The sequence below is a fragment of the Anolis sagrei genome, chromosome 1, assembly GCF_037176765.1.
Source record: "Anolis sagrei isolate rAnoSag1 chromosome 1, rAnoSag1.mat, whole genome shotgun sequence".
NCBI classification, from domain to species: domain Eukaryota; kingdom Metazoa; phylum Chordata; class Lepidosauria; order Squamata; family Dactyloidae; genus Anolis; species Anolis sagrei.
Genome location: NC_090021.1, coordinates 61656648 through 61679370, shown reverse-complemented (window position 1 = coordinate 61679370; position 22723 = coordinate 61656648). Strand labels below are relative to the sequence as shown.

Here is a 22723-nt window from a genome sequence, read left to right as displayed (position 1 = left end):
CAGTTTTGAGCCATTTTTTCCAGCTCAGTGATCACAGCAAGAAATATTAGTTTACCCCATATAAACATAGAGAAAGGTAGCTAATTACTATTCAGTATCTGTCTTAAATTCAGAAGAAACATTGCAGATATCTACCATATCCGCATATATGAGAAAACGACACGCTTAGCAGGCTTATTTTTTTTCTATATCCTCATATCTCCCTCTGCAGAGCTGTTTTTATGACATCGTGGAGATAAGAATTGAAATTCTTAGCCTATGGAACAGAGCTACCTACAATGATACAGGGAATGTATCAGATTCTGCACAAGCTTGTGGAACGTGATTATAAGTTTTCATTAATGGATAGTCCCTGAGAAGCCATATGTGCAGATCACTTTACCATCAGCACTATAAAAGATATGGTCCGATGTGATGCTGGCAGGCAAAATAGAACCAATGTAGGAAGATAGTCTCTGAACATTCTTTTTGATGGCTTTTACACAAAGGATTGGAGAATAATATGCCGGTAACCTGGTGTTTTACAAATCTGTAACAGGCAACACACTCCTCAATAGAAACTTGATGACAAATGTCATGGGATGACTACACTTGCAGCGATATTTTTGTTGTCTTTTAAACTGGGTTTTATGGTTACATATTGTAGGAACATTTGTTTATTATGACGTTTTGAGTGTTTCATAGGCAATAGAAGGCTGAGGTGCACATTATAGAATGAGTAGTCTGGTTGAATTCATCCAGTGGGTGCTATGGTTAATTAATTGGCTTAATTGGTTTAATTATTATGGCTCTAGGCAATATATAACTGCTACTCTAATAGTAACATTTACATTTGTATACAGTAATTTATGAGATTTCTTTAATGTCCTTTAAACCTTCCAAACCAAGATTTTGTCTAAACTAGAATTATTAGAGTGAGAACCAGAAAAGGCAGTCATGTCTTTGATGGTTCTTTACAAAAGGAAATTTAAGCAGGTGTTCATTGTTAGCTGGATACACGGCAAGCAGTGCCTCCTGAAATTCCCTCTTCCACATATTAAATATACAGGAATCTTTTTCAGTTTTCACTGTGGCAACTTTTTAAAAATAAGGTAGAAGTGAATTGAGAATATACTTCAAGTCACTTCTGGCAGGAGAGAATTGGCTGTCTACAAAGACGTCACCCAAGGGATGCCTGGATGTGTTACCATCCTATGGGAAGCTTCTCTCATGTCCCCACATGGGAAGTTGGGGCTGATGGATGGGAGCTCACCCCATCTCGTGGATTTGAACGAGCGATATTCAGGTCTTTAGGTCAGCAGTTCAGCCGGCACAAGGGTTTAACCCATTGCACCACCACGGCTCCTTACTGTGACAACTTGGATCCCAGAACTCATTGTTATCTTTACTATATGGCTGCAATTTGGTGTAACTCTTTCTCCCTTTTTTACTTTTTGTTGTGTCCTTTCTCTAACAATTCACAGCATGGCTGGAAAAAGATTTTAATTTGAAAGAAAAGCTTGAAGCTCTCCCAGTCAGTGTATACACCAATATGTGAGGAACACATATTTAGGATGTAGTCTGTGTCATCCCCCGCCCCATCCATGGTGCACTATGTAGCCACTTTAAGTTCTGTCCAGTGAGAAGCTGAAATTTATCATTTAAGGAGAGGCATTTCACATTCTTAGTCATGAAGCTCCAGTGCCTTCCCAGACTACAAAATTCCCAATTCCATAGGACGCAGCCATAGCAGTTGAAGTGGAATCATAGTGCAATTACTGTATAGTGTGAAAAAGCCCAGAGTAGGATTGTCAGAGTCAAAACTGGGAAAATACTCTTTTACCTTTAAATAGTTGCGTAGTAGAGGAAATTTGAGCAGGTTGTAGGAACCATTGCATTCAACGTGGAATCATAATGCAATAATGTTGTAGTGTGACAAGGGCCTTTGGTTTTTAAAAGGCATTTATTTATTGATTGATTTACAGCAGTTATATTCTGTCCTTCTCACCCCAAAAGGGACTCAGGGCGGATCACAGAACACATACACAGCAAACATTCGATGTCATTTCACAGACATGATAGACAACAGATAGAGGTATTATGTTGTCATTTACCCAGAACTTCAGTGTCCAGGAGGTTGTGCTCAATTCCGGCCACAGAGGGTGCTGTCACTTCATCCTCTCTGACTGTGGTTCTCAGCCTGTGAGTCCCCAGGTGTTTTGGCCCACAACTCCCAGAAATCCCAGCTAGTTAGGATTTCTGTAAGTTGAAGGCCAAAACATCTGTGGAACAACTGCTCTGTGACAAAGAGCCTTGATCATAGACTTCCTCTTTCCTTCGATCACTGCCATTTTCTAGTATTTCTTGTATGGTTCTGTAAAATACCACCCCGGTTAACCAATTCCTAATTTCTCTACTCACAGCTGTTTTCGAACTAGTTAAATGGACAGTAAGCTAGCCTGAAGGTCACGCCAACCCAGGTTTCGATCTGCCAATCTTTCGATTGGTAAGATGTATTGCTTCTTGTGATTAACCAGCTGTGCTAAAGCTTGTCATCTCCTCATTTTGATATAGCCCAGAGGAAAGATGCAACATTTCACAATCTTAGGGGACATTTTGAGTTTGGGAAAAGAAGCTCTAGTACAGTATGACTGCCATATATGCAGGGGATATATTTTAGAATCTCAGTGGATATGGAAACCTTGAGTAATAGTAATCCATCATAGGCTATCACTTGTGGCCAAGTATGATTGGTGATAGATCCGCAAATGACTGTAGTGTAGACTTTCTGGATCCACATGGTCTTTTGCAGTGAGGACATACATTTCTAGGTATAAGGCAGTCCCAAGGGTTTGCTTGATGCACTTTCCTCTTGGCACATTTCTTCCTTTGACCTCTATTCGTGCCTCCTCAATATCTACAGCACTGTTGGTGATTAATAGTGAACTCTATGGAATGAATGACTTCTGCCAAAGGTTGATCACAGAGTCACACTGGAAGACCTAGGACATGCTCTTTGGCCATTTCTACACCATCCAGTGCGCCTCTATGGCCAGCCTCTGGGAAAGGCATACCATACAACTCTCTGGAAGACCTGGACCCCTTCCACACAACTGTATAAAATCCACATCGAACTGAATTTTATGGCAGTTTGGACTCAAATAACCCGGTTCAAAGCAGATATTGTGGATTATCTGCCTTGATATTCTGGATTATATTTACCTGTCTGAGAGAGGACAGGTAAATGATATGGTATCATTGGGGGATACAGGGTTCATCCTCTGCATCTGTCTTTCCTGCTAATGTATGATTTCTCCCCTGTACGAATGATAGTTGGGATAATAAGAGTGTAATGAAGTTACAAACATATCATAGGTACAACCTACTGTTTGAAGGACAGTGTAACCAGCTACTCTGTTCGGTGGTCATTCCTATAAATCATTTGTGGGGACTAACTAATAGTGTCTGGGAGGCATTTACTGCTGCTCTTTCCTGTATCCTGCCAAATTTGTTTCCCTGGGAACTAGGAATTTATGCTAGGCTGCAGGTGAATCACAGCTGCTGAGCCATGTTCTTCTGCTTGGGTGCCTCTGAGTCTCTGTTGAGAGAACGAACACATATGAAAAATAGCACTTTCACCCTGAGAACTTGCAGTGTTTCCAGTATACTTGAGTACTTGTTTTCAGTTACTAAATCATAAGGAAATCCCACCTCTTAAAAGAACATAATTTTAGATCTAAGCTTGCATTGTCTTGCCCATTCAGCAGTCATTAACCATTTTGAGTGGCTCTTAACCCATCTTCCATATTAAGAATATATTAACAATTCTTCTAGCTTCGTTGTTGTGTAAAATGGGCTGAAGGTTCAGCGAGGAACACCCTCCTTTAAGTCTTTTTAAAATGTCTGATTGGTGATCTGCTACTGAAGAAATAATCTAATGGGCCACCAATGTGAGTCAACCATGGTGAGGCATTTAATGGGAGGAAAAAGTCCACAGGAATTGTTGTTTTGGAAAGTCCACCACCCACCTCCTGTTCTTGTAGGACAATGGTTCTCAACTATCCTAATGCCGTGACCCCTTAATACAATTCCACATGTTGCGGTGAGCCCCAACCATAAAATTATTTTTATTGCTACTTCATAACTGTAATTTTGTGACTGTTATGAATCGGAATGTAAATATCTGCTATGTGGGATGCATTCTCATTCACTGGACCAAATTTGGCACAAATACCCAATATGCCCAAATTTGAATACTGGTAGGGTTCGGGGTTGGGGGGATTGATTTTGTCCTTTGGGAGTTGTAGTTGCTGGGATTTATATTTAACCTACAATCAAAGAGCATTCTGAACTCCACCAATTATGGAATTGAACCAAACTTGTCACACAGAACTTCCATGATCAACAGCAAATACTGGAAGGGTTTGATGGACATAGATCTTGAGTTTTGGAGTTGTAGTTCACCTACATCCAGAGAGCACTGTGGACTCAAACAATGGTGCATCTGGTGCCCAAATGTGAACACAGATGGAGTTTGGGGAAAATAGACCTTGGCATTTGGAAGTTGTAGTCACTGGGATTTATAGTTCACCTACAATCAAAGCGCCTTTTGAACCCCGCTAATGATAGAATTGGGCCAAACTTCCCACACAGAACCCCCTTGACCAACAGAAAATACTGGAGGGATTTGGGAGGAATTGACAGTGATTTCAGGGAGAGCACACCTGCTCTCCCCCCCCACCCCGGAGTCTCAGAAACAGCCCTCCCCTTAGCTGAGAGGCCAGCCAATCACAGCAGGAGAAGGTCTTTTAAGGGAAGGATTCGCAGTCTGTTTCCAAAAAGGAAGAGAAGGATAGGTAGAGAGATCTTCAGCCTTCTTTGTCAAAGGGGCTCCTAAGACCATCAGAAATATGTTTTCTGATGGTCTTTGGGGACCTCTCCGAAACCCCATCACAACCCCCCCCAGGGGCCCCAACCCCCAGGTTGAAAAACACTGTTGTAGGACGTGATTTAGCACTAAGGTGAATATTTTTTTAAATAGTTGTCGTCTTTAAGGACCTAGATTTGTTCTTATTAAGTGCTTTCATAATGTTTCTGACTAATGCTGACTCTAAAAGGAACTTATTGTGTGGTTTTCTGGGGCTGAAAGTGTGCAGCCAACCCAAGGGTTTCTATGGCTGAGAGGGGAACTGAGGTCTTCTAAATGAGAGCCCAGCACTCAAATCACTATGCCACACTACTTCTCATGTATCTAAATATAAAAGTGTGCCTGAAAAAACTATTGGGTTTTTAACATGTCTACCACTTTACTGGTTCTAAGGATAGCTAAACAAGGCTGTTTCTAGCTTTCTTTGGAAACGGTCTATTCAACTGGTCACTTGGCAGAGCACAGATGCAGTTTGCTCTAGACTTGCTTCTGTTCTGGGAAACATGAAGGGCCCATTAGCTGCCTCATTGGCTGCCATTCAGTATGTTTCCATGTGCCAAACTTCAAATGATGTTAATAAGGAGATGACGATGATGAATGATGATTATGGTTTTGAAAGCATGCTAATAGTGCACTCTGATACTCATAGGATATTGAAAAAAGTATCTTCTCTACCACACTTGTTTTTAAGCCTAAAAATGGAGCAGTAGATTAAGCACAACAGTTCATTGGTCACAGGACCATCATTTGCAACACTGAGCAGCTGAAGCATTGGATTATTGTGATTTGGGAATGGCCATCTCTCTAAATTTCCAATGACGCACTGCACTTTTGGGGAGAGGGGGGGGGTGGCGGTTGGATGCGTAATTTGTTCTTTCTCTCTCCCTCACCTCATCCGCCACTTTCCTGCTCCCCCCCCCCCCCCATCTCTAGATCCTGCTAGATTTAGGAAGAGTACAGCAGTAAGCAGTCATGCTTATCAGTGCCAGAACACAGTGTGCTGAGTACAGGCACATTAAACTCCTGTCATGTCCATTCCTGAATTTAAATCACCAGAGAGTTTAATAGTGAGTTGCCTCCTTCGAAGGCTGACTTCACAACTGGTGGGGCCTGTAGGGTGGTTTGGGGGCAGGAGAGAGTGTGAAAATTAAGGACTTCGCATCTTGTCAAATGGATTGAAGAGGAAACACTGCTTCACTGGCATGCTCCAAATGTATTTTTAGAGGCTGAATCTAAAGTATTCCATATAAGACCAACCAAGCAGAATCTCATGAGCAAAATTATCTATACTTCTGCATTTACACACATCATTTAATTTTTTTTCCAAAGAAAAGTATAATACACATAAACACAAAACTCATTTTAGAATGCTTTTCATAATAAGAAATTTGGGTACATATTTTGCATTGTAGCAAGATGGAGCGTTGATAGGAACAGGCTGTGACAAAAACATGGTTCTCTCTCATTTCCATTGTGGTGTCTATGTGACGTATTCTGTAAAGAACTATTCACCACTTGAGCCTAGTCTTCAGTTTCATAGGTCAGATGTAATTAATTAATTTAAAATAGTTTTGTTGCCCCTAATTTAAGAACTACTATCTTAACATGAGGGTTTTTTTTTTGTCATTCAGTGTCAAGGACAGTAAAGCTATGAGTAACAATAACATTTGGAAAATTTTAATTTTGTCACTTTAAAAGGTAATTTGGGGATACAATGGACCCATGGCATCCACTGAGATTTGGTTCCAGGGTAGGGTTCAGGGTTGGAGGGATTGATTTTGTCATTTGGGAGTTGTACTCGCTGGGATTTATAGTTAACCTACAATAAAAGAGCATTTTGAATTTCACCAACGATGGAATTGAACCAAACTTGGCATAAAGAACTCCCATGACTAAGAGAAAATACTGGAAGGGTTTGGTGGACTTCGACTTTGAGTTTTGGAGTTGTAGTTCACCTACATCCAGAGAGCACTGTGGACTCAAACAATGGTGGATATAGTCCAAACTTGGCACTAATACTCAATATGCCCAAATGTGAACGCTGGTGGAATTTGAGGAAAATAGACCTTGACATTTGGGACAGTTGTACTCGCTGGGATTTATAGTTCATCTACAATCAAATAGCATTCTGAACCCCACCAATGAAAGAATTGGGCCAAGCTTCCCACACTGAATCCCCATGACCAAGAGAGAATACTGTGTTTTCTGATGGTCTTTAGTGACCCCTCTGACACCCTCCCCCCTTGCGACCTCCCCAGGGTTTCCAACCCCCAGGTTGAGAAACACTGCTGTAGATGTTGGAATCCACGGGTGTAGAATCTGTGCATACTGTACAGAGGGCTAACTGAATTGTTTACCTCATTTTTAGTCATTTTACTTGATGTTTTAAATTTGAAATAAATATGTTCTAAATTAGTTTTTATAATTTTCTCTGAACATTTTAAAGTAAAGGTAGAGTTTCACTTGTCTAAAATGCTTGGACCAGAAGCGCTTCCCTTCCTGAATACTGGAATACATGTCTTTGCATATACCTACATAATGATATAACTTGGTGGTAGGAATAATATCTGAATGGAAAATTCTTGCGTGTTTCACATGCACCTTATACAAATATCTTGAAGATGGTTTATACACAATATTTTTTATAATTCTGTGCATGAAACTAAATTTGTCTTTTATAAACCACATGAAAGCAAATTGTCAAACCATGTGGACAATATTGGAAGAATTGGGATTTCAGAATTCTGGATAAGGGATGTTTGTTGTTGTTTATTCGTTCAGTCACTTCCAACTCTTTGTGACCTCATGGACCAACCCAGGCCAGAGCTCCCTGTCAGCCGTGGCCACCCCCAGCTCCTTCAAAGTCAAGCCAGTCACTTCAACGCTACCACCCATCCATCTTGCCCTTGGTCGGCCCTTCTTCCTTTTTCCTTCCATTTCCCCCAGCATCACTGTCTTCTCCAAGCTTTCCTTTCTTCTCATTATGTGACCAAAGTACTTCATCTTTGCCTCTAATATCCTTCCCTCTAGTGAGCAGCTGGGCTTTATCTCCTGGAGTATGGACTGGTTTGATCTTCTTGTGATCCAAGGCACACTCAGAATTTTCCTCCAACACCACAGTTCAGAAGCGTCTATCTTCCTTCACTCAGCCTTCCTTATGGTCCAGCTCTTGGAGCCATAGGTTGCTGCAGGGAATACTATTGCTTTAACTATGCAGATATTCATTGCCAGTGTGATGTCTATACTCTTCACTATTTTATCGAGATTGGTCATTGCTCTCCTCCCAGGAAGTAAACGTCTTGGTAAGGGATGCTCAGTTTTTTAGCTGTTTGACCTTGTGTCATGGATTAACATTAACATGTTAATTCTAACATTCTCAAGATCTACTCTATCTGAAGGAGTCTTCTCTTTGAAACACTGTGGAGTCCAGGCCTAATTAAAAGATAAAGACGGGAAGAAGAGCAGGGGCCTTAACACTTAGGATCTGAACAATAGCTTTCAGTCCTCTCAGTCATAGTCTTCCCCATAATAGTGAGAAGTATTGCATTTCTTTTTAATTGATACTCATCATCTCTGGAGATTCATGCCTATGCATATGCATTAGTCCACTGTTTTCCCATGAACAGAGCTGTGTCCATGCTGGATTGTATCTTGTCCTTGTATTTTATTTTTTATTTTTTCTTTCTTTTAAATTTTATTTATAAATTTATCAAACAAAATGTATAAGCATACATTCTTCCCCCTTTTTACAACATCTTAAACAGATCATATTATATACAATCTAACAGTAAAAAAACCCAAAAACATATTTAAGCATATGTCTTATCATTTTTTAAACTTTCCATTACAACGTATACTACGTATACCTCTACCACACATTTTTATCTACTTATACATGTTTTATTTCTTTGTAATTAGTCCTTATATTTTATTAAAAAGAAATATTAATGCCCCCCCCCCCCCCGATGGCACAGTGGGTTAAACAGCTGAGTTTTTAAACTTGCTGACCAAAAGGTCGGCAGTTCAAATCTGGGGAGTGGGGTGAGCTCCCGCTGTTAGTCCCAGCTTCTCCCAACCTAGCAGTTCGAAAACATGCAAATGTGAGATCAGTAGTATTTCTCCAGCAGAAAGGTAACAGCGCTCCATGCAGTCATGCTGGCCGCATGACCTTGGAGGTGTCTACAGACAACGCCGGCTTTTCGGCTTAGAAATGGAGATGAGCACACCCCCCCCCCCCCCCAGATTTGGACACAACTAGACTTAATGTCAAGGGGAACCCTTCACCTTAGATAGAAATGATTGCACTCAAGGAACACATCTGCTGGGTAAATGAGTGCCACTTTAATACAATCACTTTCCAGCAAAAGATTGACACTTTGTAGAGTGTCTGTTATTGAAAATATAATTATACTAAGGGGAGGGGAGAATCAATAGGGAGGAAGATTTTATAGTTTCATGGCAAAGTAGATGTTCAGGAAGCTCTGGAGTGTGTTTTTAAACCTCTTTCACCATTCTCATACATTTTTACCTTGGAAAACTTTATTCAGCCAGTGTCTTCTAAATTAGCATTGAGTGAAGTGGGGCTTACAATCTTCCCAGGGTTTTTTTTTTTTTTTGGCAGAGTTGTAGTTTTTTTTTTTTTACATCCTGGTGGCTACCTCAGGTACAGGCAAACTTTGACCCTCCAGGTGTTTTGGACTTCAACTCTTACAATTCCTAACAGCTCAAGCGGCTGAGGGGGAAAAGGAAAGGGCATGAGGCTGTTAGGAATTGTAGGAGTTGAAGTCCAAGACACCTGGAGGGCCGAAGTTTACCCAGGCCTGGGCTCTCATGACTAAAGGGTTGGGGGATTAATGGGTAATCAAATCTCAGAAACCTCCCCTAATGTTGTGTTTTACTTGAAAAGGAAAAATAAAGTAGAAATAGATTTCAAGACACATTAGGTCTCGCTTATCCAACCTTTGCTCATCCAACATTCTGTAATATCCAACGCATTCCCCCTCTTGCCCAGATCCACAGCTGTTTCAATACATTGTGATGTTTTGGTGCTAACTTCATAAATACAGTAATTACTACATAATGTTATGGTGTAGTGAATTGTTTTTTCTCTTGCTTTGTTGTAAAACATGATGTTTTGGTGCTTAATTTGTAGAATCATAACATAATTTGATATTTAATAGGCTTTTCCGTAATCCCTCCTTATTATCCAACATTTTCACTTTTCCATCATTCTGCCAGCCTGTTTATGTTGGATTAGTGAGACTCTACTGTACATCTCCTTTCAGTTTCTTTTTATTCTAAGGCAGGGGTCTTCAAACTTTTTAAACAGAGGGCCAGGTCTCAGTCCCTCAAACTGTTGGAGGGCCGGATTATAATTTGAAAAAAATATGAATGAAATACTATGCACACTGCACATATCTTATTTGTAATGCAAAAAACACTTCAAAACAATACAATCATTAAAATGAAGAACAATTTTAACAAATATAAATTATTAGTATTTCAATGGGACGTGTGGGCCTGCTTTTGGCTGATGAGATAGGATTGTTGTTGTTGTATGCTTTCAAGTTGTTTCAGACTTAGGTTGACCCTGAGCAAGGGCCGGGTAAATGACCTTGGAGGGCCGTATCTGGCCCCTGGGCCTTGGTTTGTCGACCCCTATTCTAAGGTAATGTAATTTTGTTTATAGTCATATATGTTTGCAAACACTAAAGTTCTGATAGGGTTTGTAGTTCAGTAACATTGGGATATCCCCGCTCCCCTAATCAACTTATTTATTTTCACAACGCTTTTCAATATAATGGGTAATGCATTATCCACAATACAGCACAATGGATAATGCACTAATATGTTGGCTGGTTGCCTTCAGAACTATGAATATGCTGATGCTTTCCTTGGCTATATACATTAACCTGATGAGGGTTGTATCAATCACTAGTTGTGTGAAAACAAGTCTGGATTCCAGACAGTTATTGTTCTACAGGTCCACAGGAGATGTACTATTGGACACATAATCAAGTATCTTTTTTTGTGGGGGGGGGGGATTATATTTTAGAAGAAAAGTTTCTGGTCCTTGTCGCTGGAATGATAATGAAAGCACAAATAATTATTAATGGCAAATTAATGGCAGAATCACAGAGTGGAAAGGGGTGGTTATATAAGGTCCTAAACCAACTAACTACAAATTAAATATCATTGAATTTAGTAGGACTGAGGAGAAACGTTAACATTATTTTAAATGTCAGTGTCTATTCTCATTTTCAGTTGTTTTTATAACTGAATGCATGTTATACACAGCATATTATTTGAGAACATAGAAATGCTGGACCATTCTAACAACCACCATGTCAGACTACATAGAGAAGTCATTGAAATCCACAAGCATTTATTTATTTATTTATTTCATCTACTTATACCCCGCCCTTCTCACCCGGGGGGGGGGGGGACTCAGGGCGGCTTACAGGAAAGGCATTTTTGAGGAAAGCTGGTTAAGCTAGCCTTTCTAATATTTTATGTGAAATGTCATGAAATGAAGTTTCAGTTCATTTCCAAAGTAGATATATTAGAAATTCAGAAGGAAACTCAAATGTAACCTAGAAAAAGTGTAAATCCAGATTGAGCATGTGAACAATTTTAACAGAAAGGGGGAAACCATGAAAATGAACAAAATCTGGCCCCCAATATTTTTTTAAAAACCCTCTAAAATCAGAACAGTAAATAAAGAGCAATGCTCAAAAAGCAGGGGAATTCCAGACAAGAATCAATCAGGACCAGCTAAGACCTCCCAACAAAGGATTTCCCCAGGCAGCAACCAGCCAGTCTTTCAGGCTGCAAAGCCATTAAATGCTAATCGAGGTGGCCAATTGCAACATTCACACATGCGTCAAGCAGACAAGAGTTCTTTCTTCCACCCTGGACATTCTACAGATATATAAACCTCTCACAACCTCTGAGGATGCCTGCCATAGATGTGGGTGAAATGTCAAGCGAGGATGCTTTTGGAACATGGTCACACAGCCCAGAAAACTCACAGCTATCCACTGTTTTTATAACTCTTTATCCTATTTTGAATCTCCCCACGGAAAAATGGTGGAAGAGATATAGGTAGTCACGGCTATTACAGAAAGATAGGAGTCTTGTCAATTCTGTCCTAATGTATTAAGTATAAATTGTATATATTGTCAAAGCTCTGCTGCCTAAACGGCCACCTTAACAATATTTTCCTTCCAACTGTGTTATTGTTGTCTATAATAGCACAGGATTAAAATGATAGAAATATTAAAATAGAACTAATATAATAGAAATATTAAGGCATGAACAATTTTAAAAAGAAGGAAGGATTACTGACATTGGCCTTTTGTATTAAACTGGATTTAAAACAGATGACCTCTTTTTTTCCTTTCTCGTCCTATCCTCCTCAGCTAGCTGTCTCTTTTCACAGCTGTTCATTCATCTATGTACCTATTCCATTCCTGTCTCTGTGAGAATAAAGCAAGACTTTGAAAAGAATTTTTGAGGAAAGCTGGTTAAGCTAGCCTTTCTAATATTTTATGTGAAACGTCATGAAATGAAGTTTCAGTTCATTTCCAAAGTAGATATATTGGAAATTCAGAAGGAAACTCAAATGTAACCTAGAAAAAGTGTAAATCCAGATTGAGTGATAGATCTCTGCATGGTTTACAGTTGATCCGCAGCAAAGAATTGTGACTCCTAGTTATTTAATAACAGCAAGCAATAAAATGACAAACTTCCCTCCAAAGAACACCCCCCCATCCCCCTGTCTCCAAAAAACTATAGGAAAAGAGAGCACTTGTCCCAGTTAGCATTTTGCAAACAAGCTCAATGGGCACACTGGTCACTATTAAAGTTGCCAGTTTGGATATGAGTTGGGCTTTCATCATTAACAGATCCTGAATCAGGAAAAAGTTCCGTAAATCTCATAAAGCACACCTCTTGGTTCATCTCCAAACCACATCTTTGAGATGCTGAAGCCCCATCCTTCTTATTGTTGTTGTTTCTGCTGCTGTGTGTGCTTTCAAGTCATTTCCAAATAGCAACCCTAAGATGAAGCTATCAGAGGGTTCTCTGAAGCTAAGAATGCATGACTTGCCCAAGGTTACCCAGTGGGTTTTCATGGCCAAGTGGAGATTCATACCTTGTCTTCCAGAGTTCTACTTCAACACACATACCACTACACCACATTAATTCAAACCATACCCTTCAATTACTAATAGGCCAGCAGAAAATGGAAAAAAAACAACACTTTGCTTCTGCAATTCTTCCAGTTCTGTTCCAACAACTGGAAGAGAAAGCACTAAACATTAGGTGGTGATGTGATCTCTTTCTTCTTTTCTTGTTGTAGTCCCTTTTTTAAAAGCAGTGGGTGTCTGGACCAATATGTAAAGAAAAACTAACAAAATGAAGTTCAATGGGGTCAAATGCAATATACAATGAAGTTCAATGGGGACAAATGCAAGATATTCCACTTAGGCAGAAAAAATGAAATGCAAAGATACAGAATGGTGGACTCCTGGCTTGACAGCAGTACATGTGAAAAAGATATTGGAGTCCTTGTGGACAACAAGTTAAAGATGAACCAGCAATGTAATGCTGCAGCTAAAAAAAGCCAATGGGATTTTGGCCTGCATCAATACGAGTATAGTGTCTAGATCCAGGGAAGTCAAGCCTTGGTTAGACCACACCTGGAATACTGTGTCCAATTCTGGGCACCATAATTGAAGAGAGATCTTGACAAGCTGAAATGTGTCCAGAGGAGGGCCACTAAAATGATCAAGAGTCTGGAGAACAAGCCCTATGAGGAGTGGCTTAAAGAGCTGGGCATGTTTAGCCTTCAGAAGAGAAGACTGAGAGGAGACATGATAGCCATGTATAAATACGTGAGAGGAAGTCATAGGGAGGAGGGAGCAAACTTGTTTTCTGCTGCCCTGGAGACTAGGACATAGAAAAATGGCTTCAAACTACAGGAAAGGAGATTCCACCTGAACATGAGGAAGAACTTTCTGACTGTGAGAGCTGTCCAGCAGTGGAATTCTCTGCCCTAGAGTGTGGCGGAGGCTCCTTCTTTGGAAGCTTTTAAGAAGAAGCTGGATGGCCATCTGTCAGGGTGCTTTGAACGCGATTGTCCTGCTTCTTGGCACAGGGTTGGACTGGATGGCATACGAGGTCTCTTCCAACTCTATGATTCTATTATTCTAAATACACTGCCAGGAAAAGTAAGAAAAACTATGTGGATGGGCGTAAACAGTAACAATTTATGTATGTCTCGCGCAAGCCAGCTTTCATTGAGAATGGATTACTTTATCAGATTAGAAAAGCAGTGGGTACGTCATGGCCCTATTTTCCATCTCCAGTCAGCAGTGCACTTGATTGAGATTAACTGAATGGCCTAATTTTGAATATTCAAGCTCAGCTGCACTACTAGTTTTAATGAAGAGTTAGAGAAGGTGTTAAAATGTGTATTTTTGCCTTCCAGGCCCAACACGCAAAATGCCACCTACCGCCAGCGCAATGGACTTCTTTCAACTCTTTGTCCCTGACAATGTGCTGAAGAATATGGTCGTGCAAACGAATATGTACGCCAAGAAGTACCAGGAGAGATTTGGGAGTGATGACACTTGGGTGGATGTCACTTTGATGGAAATTAAAGCTTTTTTGGCATACATGATATCCACAAGCACTCACCACTGTGAGTCTGTCCTTAGCATTTGGAGTAGCGGATTCTATAGCAACAAGAGCATAGCTCTGATCATGTCCCAGCCAAGATTTGAGAAGATACTCAAGTACTTCCATATCGTGGCCTTCCGCTCCAGTCAGACAACACAGGGCCTCTACAAAATCCAGCCCTTTCTGGACTCTCTGCAACATAGCTTCGACTCTGCTTTTAAGCCTTCCCAAACCCAGGTAAGCTTCAGTTTCTTGATTATGGAAAACCTTAAGTTACTCTATCCTTACATAGTATAAGCTAAGTTTTCATGCCAGAGAGATCTCATAAGATGCAGCTATGGAAGTTACAGTGCAATCATAGTCCTGTAACTGCATAGTATGAAAGATCTCCTAGTCCAGTGGTTCTCAACATGTAGTTCCCCAGATGTTTTGGCCTACTATTTTAAACATGAAGGCTCCTGGGATAATGGCTTGCCTGGAAGGGCCCTCACTTTACCTAATTGCAGTAATAGTATAGTTTAGAAAATGAAGATCATAAGGATGCATTCATGTAGTCGTCCATTCAGCATACATTGAAAGGATAACTCTTTCCATTATGGAATCTGGTCTACTTATGAAGAATTCCTGTGTGACTTAAAATACTGGAGGATTGCAGTTTGAAAATACCCCAGGAGCCATTAGCCATGCTGACAGGGAGATGAATTGTAGTTGGAAAAAGTGACCTTTCTAGTCTCTGTGCTAGATGTTGATATTTAGATACTCTTATCTGAGGGATGGTATAAGATGGTACTGCTGTTATTTGAGGTACATGGCTAGAATTCTTGAATTCTGGGTGTCAACAACAAGTCTGAATTCTGGGTGTCAACAACAAGAATAATTTATGAGCAAAGCCATCAATTGAAGAAGTAAAGATTTTCTGGCATATCCCTTCAAGAAGCAGGTGTTTGTAGTATTTTTCCTAGTTGCTTTTAGGTAATGTAGTATCAAGAGATGGAGGAAATGTCTCTCTCGGTTACATGCCTCTTTGCATTGAACAGTTTTCTGTCACCTGCCTCATTCATGATGTATCATGAGAACTCACGGTAGTCCTATCCACATTGAGCCTCAATTAGAAAAGAAACCATGTTTCTTAGCTTTAAAGCCCTAGATGGATATTTCATCGTACAATGGTTGACTAATCCTCATGATGTAATTGAGATGAAGCCAGGCTACAATACATGCAGAAACACTGTACCAAAATAATTTGATGGCACAAGTTGCAGATTTTAATAGTCATGAATCATAAAACTGCCTTAATGCAACTTGCAGTTTCTAATTACATTATTTTTCTTTATCACTAATTGTTAAATTAAATTTAAGAAATGAGAACCCTAGCATTTAATTACATGCTTTTCCCAGCATGAAGGTACAACTTATTTAATGAAGGATATGCTCTGAAGGTTGTCAGGCAAGATTTGGGAAAATATTATATTGATTTAGGAGTTGTTCGTGCACACATTTGCCCCCATCCAGTGTTAGTAGCATTGAATGAAAATTTCCATCTGAGAACTAACCACAAATCTATGTATTTCATATCAGCTTGCTTCACTTTTAAAGCTGTGGGTACCTTTTTCAAAACAATATTGGGCCCAACTAGATATCACATAAGAGATACAATTGGCAATTGTATGTGTTGTTGAATGCTTTCATGGCCGGAATCACTGGGTTGCTGTGAGTTTTCCGGGCATAATGGCCATATTCCAGAAACATTCTCTCCTGATGTTTCGCCCACATCTATGGCAGGCATCCTCAGAGGTTGTGAGGTCTTCTCCATCTCCTCCATTGTGCTATTTGCATTGGATTTTAAACTGTCATTGACACCTTGGATTCTCAGAATACCTGGTTTTTCTTTTTCATGGAAATATGTTGACCACAAGATGGTCCAGAGCCCCAGAGTTTCAGTCCCACCACTAGGGACTGTATTAATTTGTTTGTTTACATTTCATTTGATGTTATTATTTGCTGTATGTATTTTATTTGATTTGGTGTAATTGTTTGGGCTTGGCCTCATGTTAGCTGCCCTGAGTCCCCCGTCGGGGAGATGGTGGCAAGGTATAAATAAATTATTGTTAATGTTATAAGGGGGAAACAGCTACTGCCACTCCACAGTCCTCAGATTTCTTTTTTCCTTGGCTGAACTATGCACATGACAGACCAGATGCAAAAGAAGAAGCTGACCAATGATATATTGGGCTGATGGTTGCCACAGTGAAAAGAAAGGCAGTAGCAATAGGCATCTTCCACATCAATTTTTTTCGTGTTAGGAGTGAGTTGAGAAACTGCAAGTCTCTTCTGGTGTGAGAGAATTGGCCGTCTGCAAGAACGTTGCCCTGGGGACGCCCGGATGTTTGATATTTTACCATTCTTGTGGGAGGCTTCTCTCATATCTCTGCATGGGAAGCTAGAGCTGAAACAGCTCACCTTGCTCCCCAGATTCAAACCACGAGCCTGCTGGTCAGCAGTTCTGCCGGCACAAGGGTTTAACCCATTGCGCCACTGAGAGCTCCCCCTGTGTCAGTGGGACAGTGATTCTGCTCTATTTCACAGACTGAAATGCAACGGTGCTATCCAAGGTTCTGAACCTATTCTTCCTTTAGCCATTTTAAAGTGCAGACTTGGAGTGGACTCACCACTCTATTAACATTGAAACTCCCAGCTGTTGCTATGGAAAACTTTGGGCAACAGCAGAAACAGCCATTATGAGGCCTGGTTCTGCAGAGGCAGAATCAAGTCAAGAACATCTAGAGCAATGGTTCCCAACTGGTGGTTCCCCTGGTGTTTTGTCCTACAACTTCCAGAAATCCCGGCCAGTTTACCAGCTGTTAGGATTTCCGGGAGTTGAAGGCCAAAACATCTTGGGACCCACAGGTTGAGAACCACTGGTCTAAGGCTTCTTGTGCACACATCTTGAGCATCCCTTTCCATTGCCTTAGTATGACAGTTGCAGGCTTATCAGGCCTAATTATACCATATATTAACTTGGAGGGGAAAGGGAGGAATGGAGTCCATTTTGAGTTGAAAATTTACTTCTCTGTAACATCCACCTCCAAATATGCTTCACTTCCTCCCAACCTCCATTCATATACCAGAGAGCACATGAAGCAGACATCAGTGGTGGCCTTCCTTATAAATGGGTTTGAAAATTTGTTTTATGGAGCTTTCCACTATGCTCAGACTTACTTCAAAGTAAATTTAGCATCTTGAATAGTTGCTTTAAAATTTAGATTAAAACCCAGATCTCCTAGTAATCATCTTTCATATTTCTAATACTGAATGTACATCCTAAGACAGTGGTTCTCAACCCATGAGTCTCAAGATGTTTTGACTTTCAACTTCCAGAAATCCTAACAGTTAGTAAACTGGCTGGGATTTCTGGGAGTTGTGAGTCAAAACACCTGGGGACCCACAGGTTGCGAACCATTGTCCTAAGAAGAAGACATCTAATTGCTACAGACTGTGTGAAAGTAAACAGCACAGAAGGGAAAGATTTGTTATCTTGACTATGTTGCCATTGCTATACAAAAGACTGACACATAGGGTGGCACTTATATGGTTTTTATTACAATGGGTTAAACCCTTGTGCTGGCAGGATTGAAGACCAACAGGTCAGAGGTTTGAATGCAGGGAGTGTGGATGAGCTCCCTCTGTCAGCTCCAGCTTCCCATGCAGGGACATGAGAGAAGCTTCCCATAAGGATGGTAAAACATCAAAACATCCAGGCATCCCCTGGGCAACGTCCTTGCAGACGGCCAATTCTCTTACACCAGAAGTGACTTGCAGTTTCTCAAGTAGCTCCTGACACAAAAAAAATTACTATATTTTAAATGCCACTTAAATATTGCTTTAAATTGATGTTTTTAATATGATTGTTTGTGTAACTGGTTTTAACTCACTGTGTGAGCTGCTTGAGTCCTATATTGGGAAAAATAAATGAAAGAAAATAAAATAAATTCACCTTTTGTCAAAAGAAATGCATCCTCAAGAAAAAGGACGAAAGAGCATGTGGATTTTATATAAATATGCCAGTTGTGTTATGCTTTATAATCAAGATCCACTACATCTTGCCATAGACTGTGGCCAGGTGCTCTGCATTGCTTGCTCAGTCTGCTGTCAAGGTGTGAACTGATGATGGGTGACCTCAGCATTTCTGGTTTTAAACCTACCTTGACTGCAGATCCTTTCATAAGGAAGATGTTTGCAAGCAGACAATTGTCCTTTACCTGTCTTCTGATAACTCCTCTTCTAAAGAATGTATTCAATGCCTCTCTTTTTGCTATGGTTTTAAACCAGTCGGTTGTACATAGATATCTCATGCTCCCTTTTGTCAAATCTGTCAGTTATTGTATTCAGACCATTTTGACTGGCAGTGATTCTCCAGAGGGCTAGGCAGAAGTGTTTTCACAGCTCCACTATCTAGAGATGCTGTCAGTTGGACATGGTACATTTTATATGCAAAATCTGCTTTCAGCCACTGACCTATGGCTCTTCCCCACAGCTTCTTGATGAAGGAGATTTTCCCTGTGTTGAGCTCCTTGCTCTCATTGTTACTTTGGCAAGCTAATTTTGGTGTCTGATTTTGCATCAGAGAGGTAGTGTAAAATTCCCCACAACATATCTCCCCCTACCCTTCCAAAACCCAGGTTGTAGCTGCTGCAAACCTCCTGCAACATTTGCTGGCTGATGAAGAGTGGAGGGAAGATATAGAAGAGAGGCTGGATGTCCATCAATAGGCATCCTCCAGGACCTCTTAGAAACTTCCCCACAATTAAATGTGGCCCTTGAGAGTGTGTGGTTGGAGGGGATCCTAATTTGTATTCAAAAAGGTAATGGAGTCCTTGCTGTAATTCCCATTGGGAGCTTTCTTGAGAATCCTATGTATTAATAAGCAAGAGGAAAACGTGTGGCATTGGGAGCTTACAATGGGAAATAACCACCCTCCAAAATATCCATGAGCATCCCTCCATTACCAGCTTCAACTGGAAAAGTTAGCCAGTTTTTTGGTTTTGGTTTTGTTTTTGTCGTGTCAGGAGCGACCTGAGAAACTGCAAGTCACTGCCAGTTGAAGTTGGATGAATTAAGGCTAGTAAGAGATCTGTATCCATTCGTGGCTTTCCTCTGTGAATGCCATCTTTACAATATAAAGCACTGCTAAATGTGATGTGGTGTGATGAAGAGGTTGCTATGCTAGAAGTTTTCCAAAACATCTCTGTTTTGAAGGGCTGACATTTTGTTTTCTTAAATAATTATTGGGTAGCTGCAGAAACAGAACACAGCTGGTGAGATCTAATGTGAACTTGGCCAAAGATTAGCCTTCTAGAGGGAATTAAAATTACCAAAGCAATAGCTGTAAGGGGAAGCACATTCACGGAAAGCAAGCTGCTCCTTCATCCACTTATAGTCTAAGTATTCACCAGTGTTAAAGAAAAATATATATTTAAACTGATATTTAATATAGGGCAGGAGAAAAGCTGAGCAACATGGTGACCATCTTGCCATATATGGGAATATTGTAATGAATAATAGGGACAATGTGTATCTTATAGATATGTCTACCAGTTTTTCCTGATATACGTGTGTGTATACACACACATATTGATGGGCATGCGCATATACATTTCTGTATATATGGAGGCACATCAATGCATATGGATATGATTATACAGTATGTTCGTATATATGTCTACACACGCACACATATTTAACTGCAATGGTATAATGGGATTGAGATAATTTGAAAAGTTCAAATAATACTTTTTTCTGGATAATGGATCCAAAATTAAGAATAAATACAGCTGATGCCATTGGGTCTCCTTTAAGCACATCTAGGTCTATATCCAACCCAGTGATAAACAATCTTTGTTGGGTGGGTTTTTTAAGATGGTAATTGATTCTTGAGCACAGGTTGGAAGAATGAGCAACATTAAACTTGGACCTTTTTGATCCCTTTCCTCCAAAGAGCTCAGCATTCTCAGAGTAAAATGTGTTGTATCTCATCCTCCCAACAACAAAAATCAAGTGAGGTAAGTTAGGCTTAAAGGCAGCAATTCTATCAAGTCATGTGTACAAGTTTCATGGCAGAATGAGAAATAGTTCAAATACAGTATTTGGGCCATTCTGCCTTTGCCCCCCTCCCCTCAAAAAAGAATTGAAAATACAGTTTCTGTTTCAGGAACTAAATAAGCATGGCCTGGTTATGTTTGTAGGTCCTCCACGAGCCTTTGATTGATGAAGATCCTATTTTCATCGCCACCTGCACAGAGCGAGAGTTACGGAAGAGGAAAAAGCGGAAATTCAGCCTCTGGGTTAGGCAGTGCTCATCTACAGGTTTTATATGCCAGGTAAGAATAAGTAATTAAAAGCCTGAATTTAAGCCGTTGAGTTGAAAATTTATACTTTGGAATGTTTTACAGCAGACTGCCATGCAAAACCGTTTAGTCCTAGAAAAACTGTCAACCTTAAATCTGTGCATAAAACTTCTAGTAAGAATCTAAACTTTGGAAAGTCATTTTTGTTACTACCATTCCCTACATCCCTGACAGTTGGGTTCAAAACAGGTAGTATTACTTACTCTGGTAGTATTGTCAAGACAAATACTCAGGTTGTCTTCCTTGGCAGTATGAATCGAGAACATGTTTGAGTGGGAGAACAAAAAGCAATAAAAATAGTTTCTCCCAGGTGTGTTCATCTTAGTCTCCTTCAAGTTGAGCTAATAATCCAGTTATGTCAAACTACCCCTTTTAAAGATATTATGTCTCGTGAGGGTAGTTCCCACTTCCATACCCAGTCATGGTTTAAATCAGACATGGGCAAACTTTGGAACTCCAGGTGTTTTGGGCTTCAACTCCCACAATTCCTAACAGCCAACCGGACAGGTCTGAATGATTATGATGAAATTACATTTATTACAATTGGGGCCTAAATTCTGAAGGAAGTGAGTTGATCATGACCTGAGATTTCTTGTGGATTTCAGATTTCAGATTCTGACTCCACTCAGTACCGCATTGTATCATTTCCAGTTATTTGCTGTGCTAACTTAGCACAGAAAGTAGACGCATCTCCAACTTCAAATAGAAACAGTTCAGGTTTCTTCTACTACTCAATCATCATGAGAAGAAGCTTTTCTGTGGCAGTTTCATATCAATGCATTACAAATGCAGAATTCTCATGCGACCTGTGCACCCTGTGGCATTAAAGGAGAACATTTGTAGTGAAAAGTCTATAAATCATGAAGGAAATCTGTTCAGCATGTTGATATGATGGAGAGATTCCAGATATGCTGGGCTCTGAATAAAATTTATTTTTTGCCCTCGGTCCATCTTCATTAACATACATCTTCAAACTGTCAAAGTCAATGAAAATGGATGACACTCCACACATCACAGGATCAAGCTCAACAGCTTGAGCAAAATAATGAAAATGACACTTCTGTTTGACTTGCATCTAAATGATTTCCAAAATATTCTCAAGAGCCTTTGTCTATGTGCATCTTGACAGCTCTGTCTTCATATTCAAAAGGGTCAGGTGAGAAAGGTTTTTTCAAGTGTGAAACTGAACACTTCAAATTGTGAACCCATCAATATAACAGCTGCAAGAACAGATGTGAGGTTTTCTCCCTGATGACTATAAACTTAAATATTGCATTCAGCTTTATGTTTCCAAACTCTCCAGTGGAGTTCTACAAAGGCCGTGTGGAAGTCAACCACTCATTTGCAGAATGCCTGCTGTTCACGGAAGAAGGAAAATAACAATTTTCTCAACATACCAAAAATTAGGTTTTAGTTGAATTCTTAGTTCTTTTAAAGAGATAATTGGTCCAAATAAGAAGTGATAGTCTCTCTGCCTGGTCTTAATAAAATAATGAAGTAGATCCAGGGACCTGTTTCTGGTGCTTCTGGTCATGGTCGTCATCATTTTTATTGATGTGTCACTTTTCCATGCTGAGAGCAACTTAACAGCAATTTCAAGAAAATTTTTATAATTCAGTAGAGCTACAGTTCCAAAAAATTCAATACCAGTTAAAAGTTGAGATTTAAACAGTCAAGCAAATAGACATTCAGCTGGCATGGGCATTTGGCATTGGAAGTCATGAGAAGC

General features: G+C 40.1%; 1 protein-coding gene across 2 annotated transcripts in view; it reads left to right on the top strand.

Moving 5' to 3' along the window:
- PGBD5 (piggyBac transposable element derived 5) overlaps nucleotides 1-22723 on the top strand; it is a 123278-nt gene that overhangs the window by 64792 nt on the left and 35763 nt on the right. For both annotated transcript variants that reach the window (XR_010909387.1, XM_060753800.2), the window contains exons 2-3: nucleotides 14400-14827; nucleotides 20833-20967. Coding sequence is in view for 1 of the 2 variants with exons in the window: in XM_060753800.2 (XP_060609783.2) it covers nucleotides 14400-14827; nucleotides 20833-20967 (563 nt within the window). In the remaining variant the exon portion in view is untranslated. The remainder of the gene's footprint in view (nucleotides 1-14399; nucleotides 14828-20832; nucleotides 20968-22723) is intronic.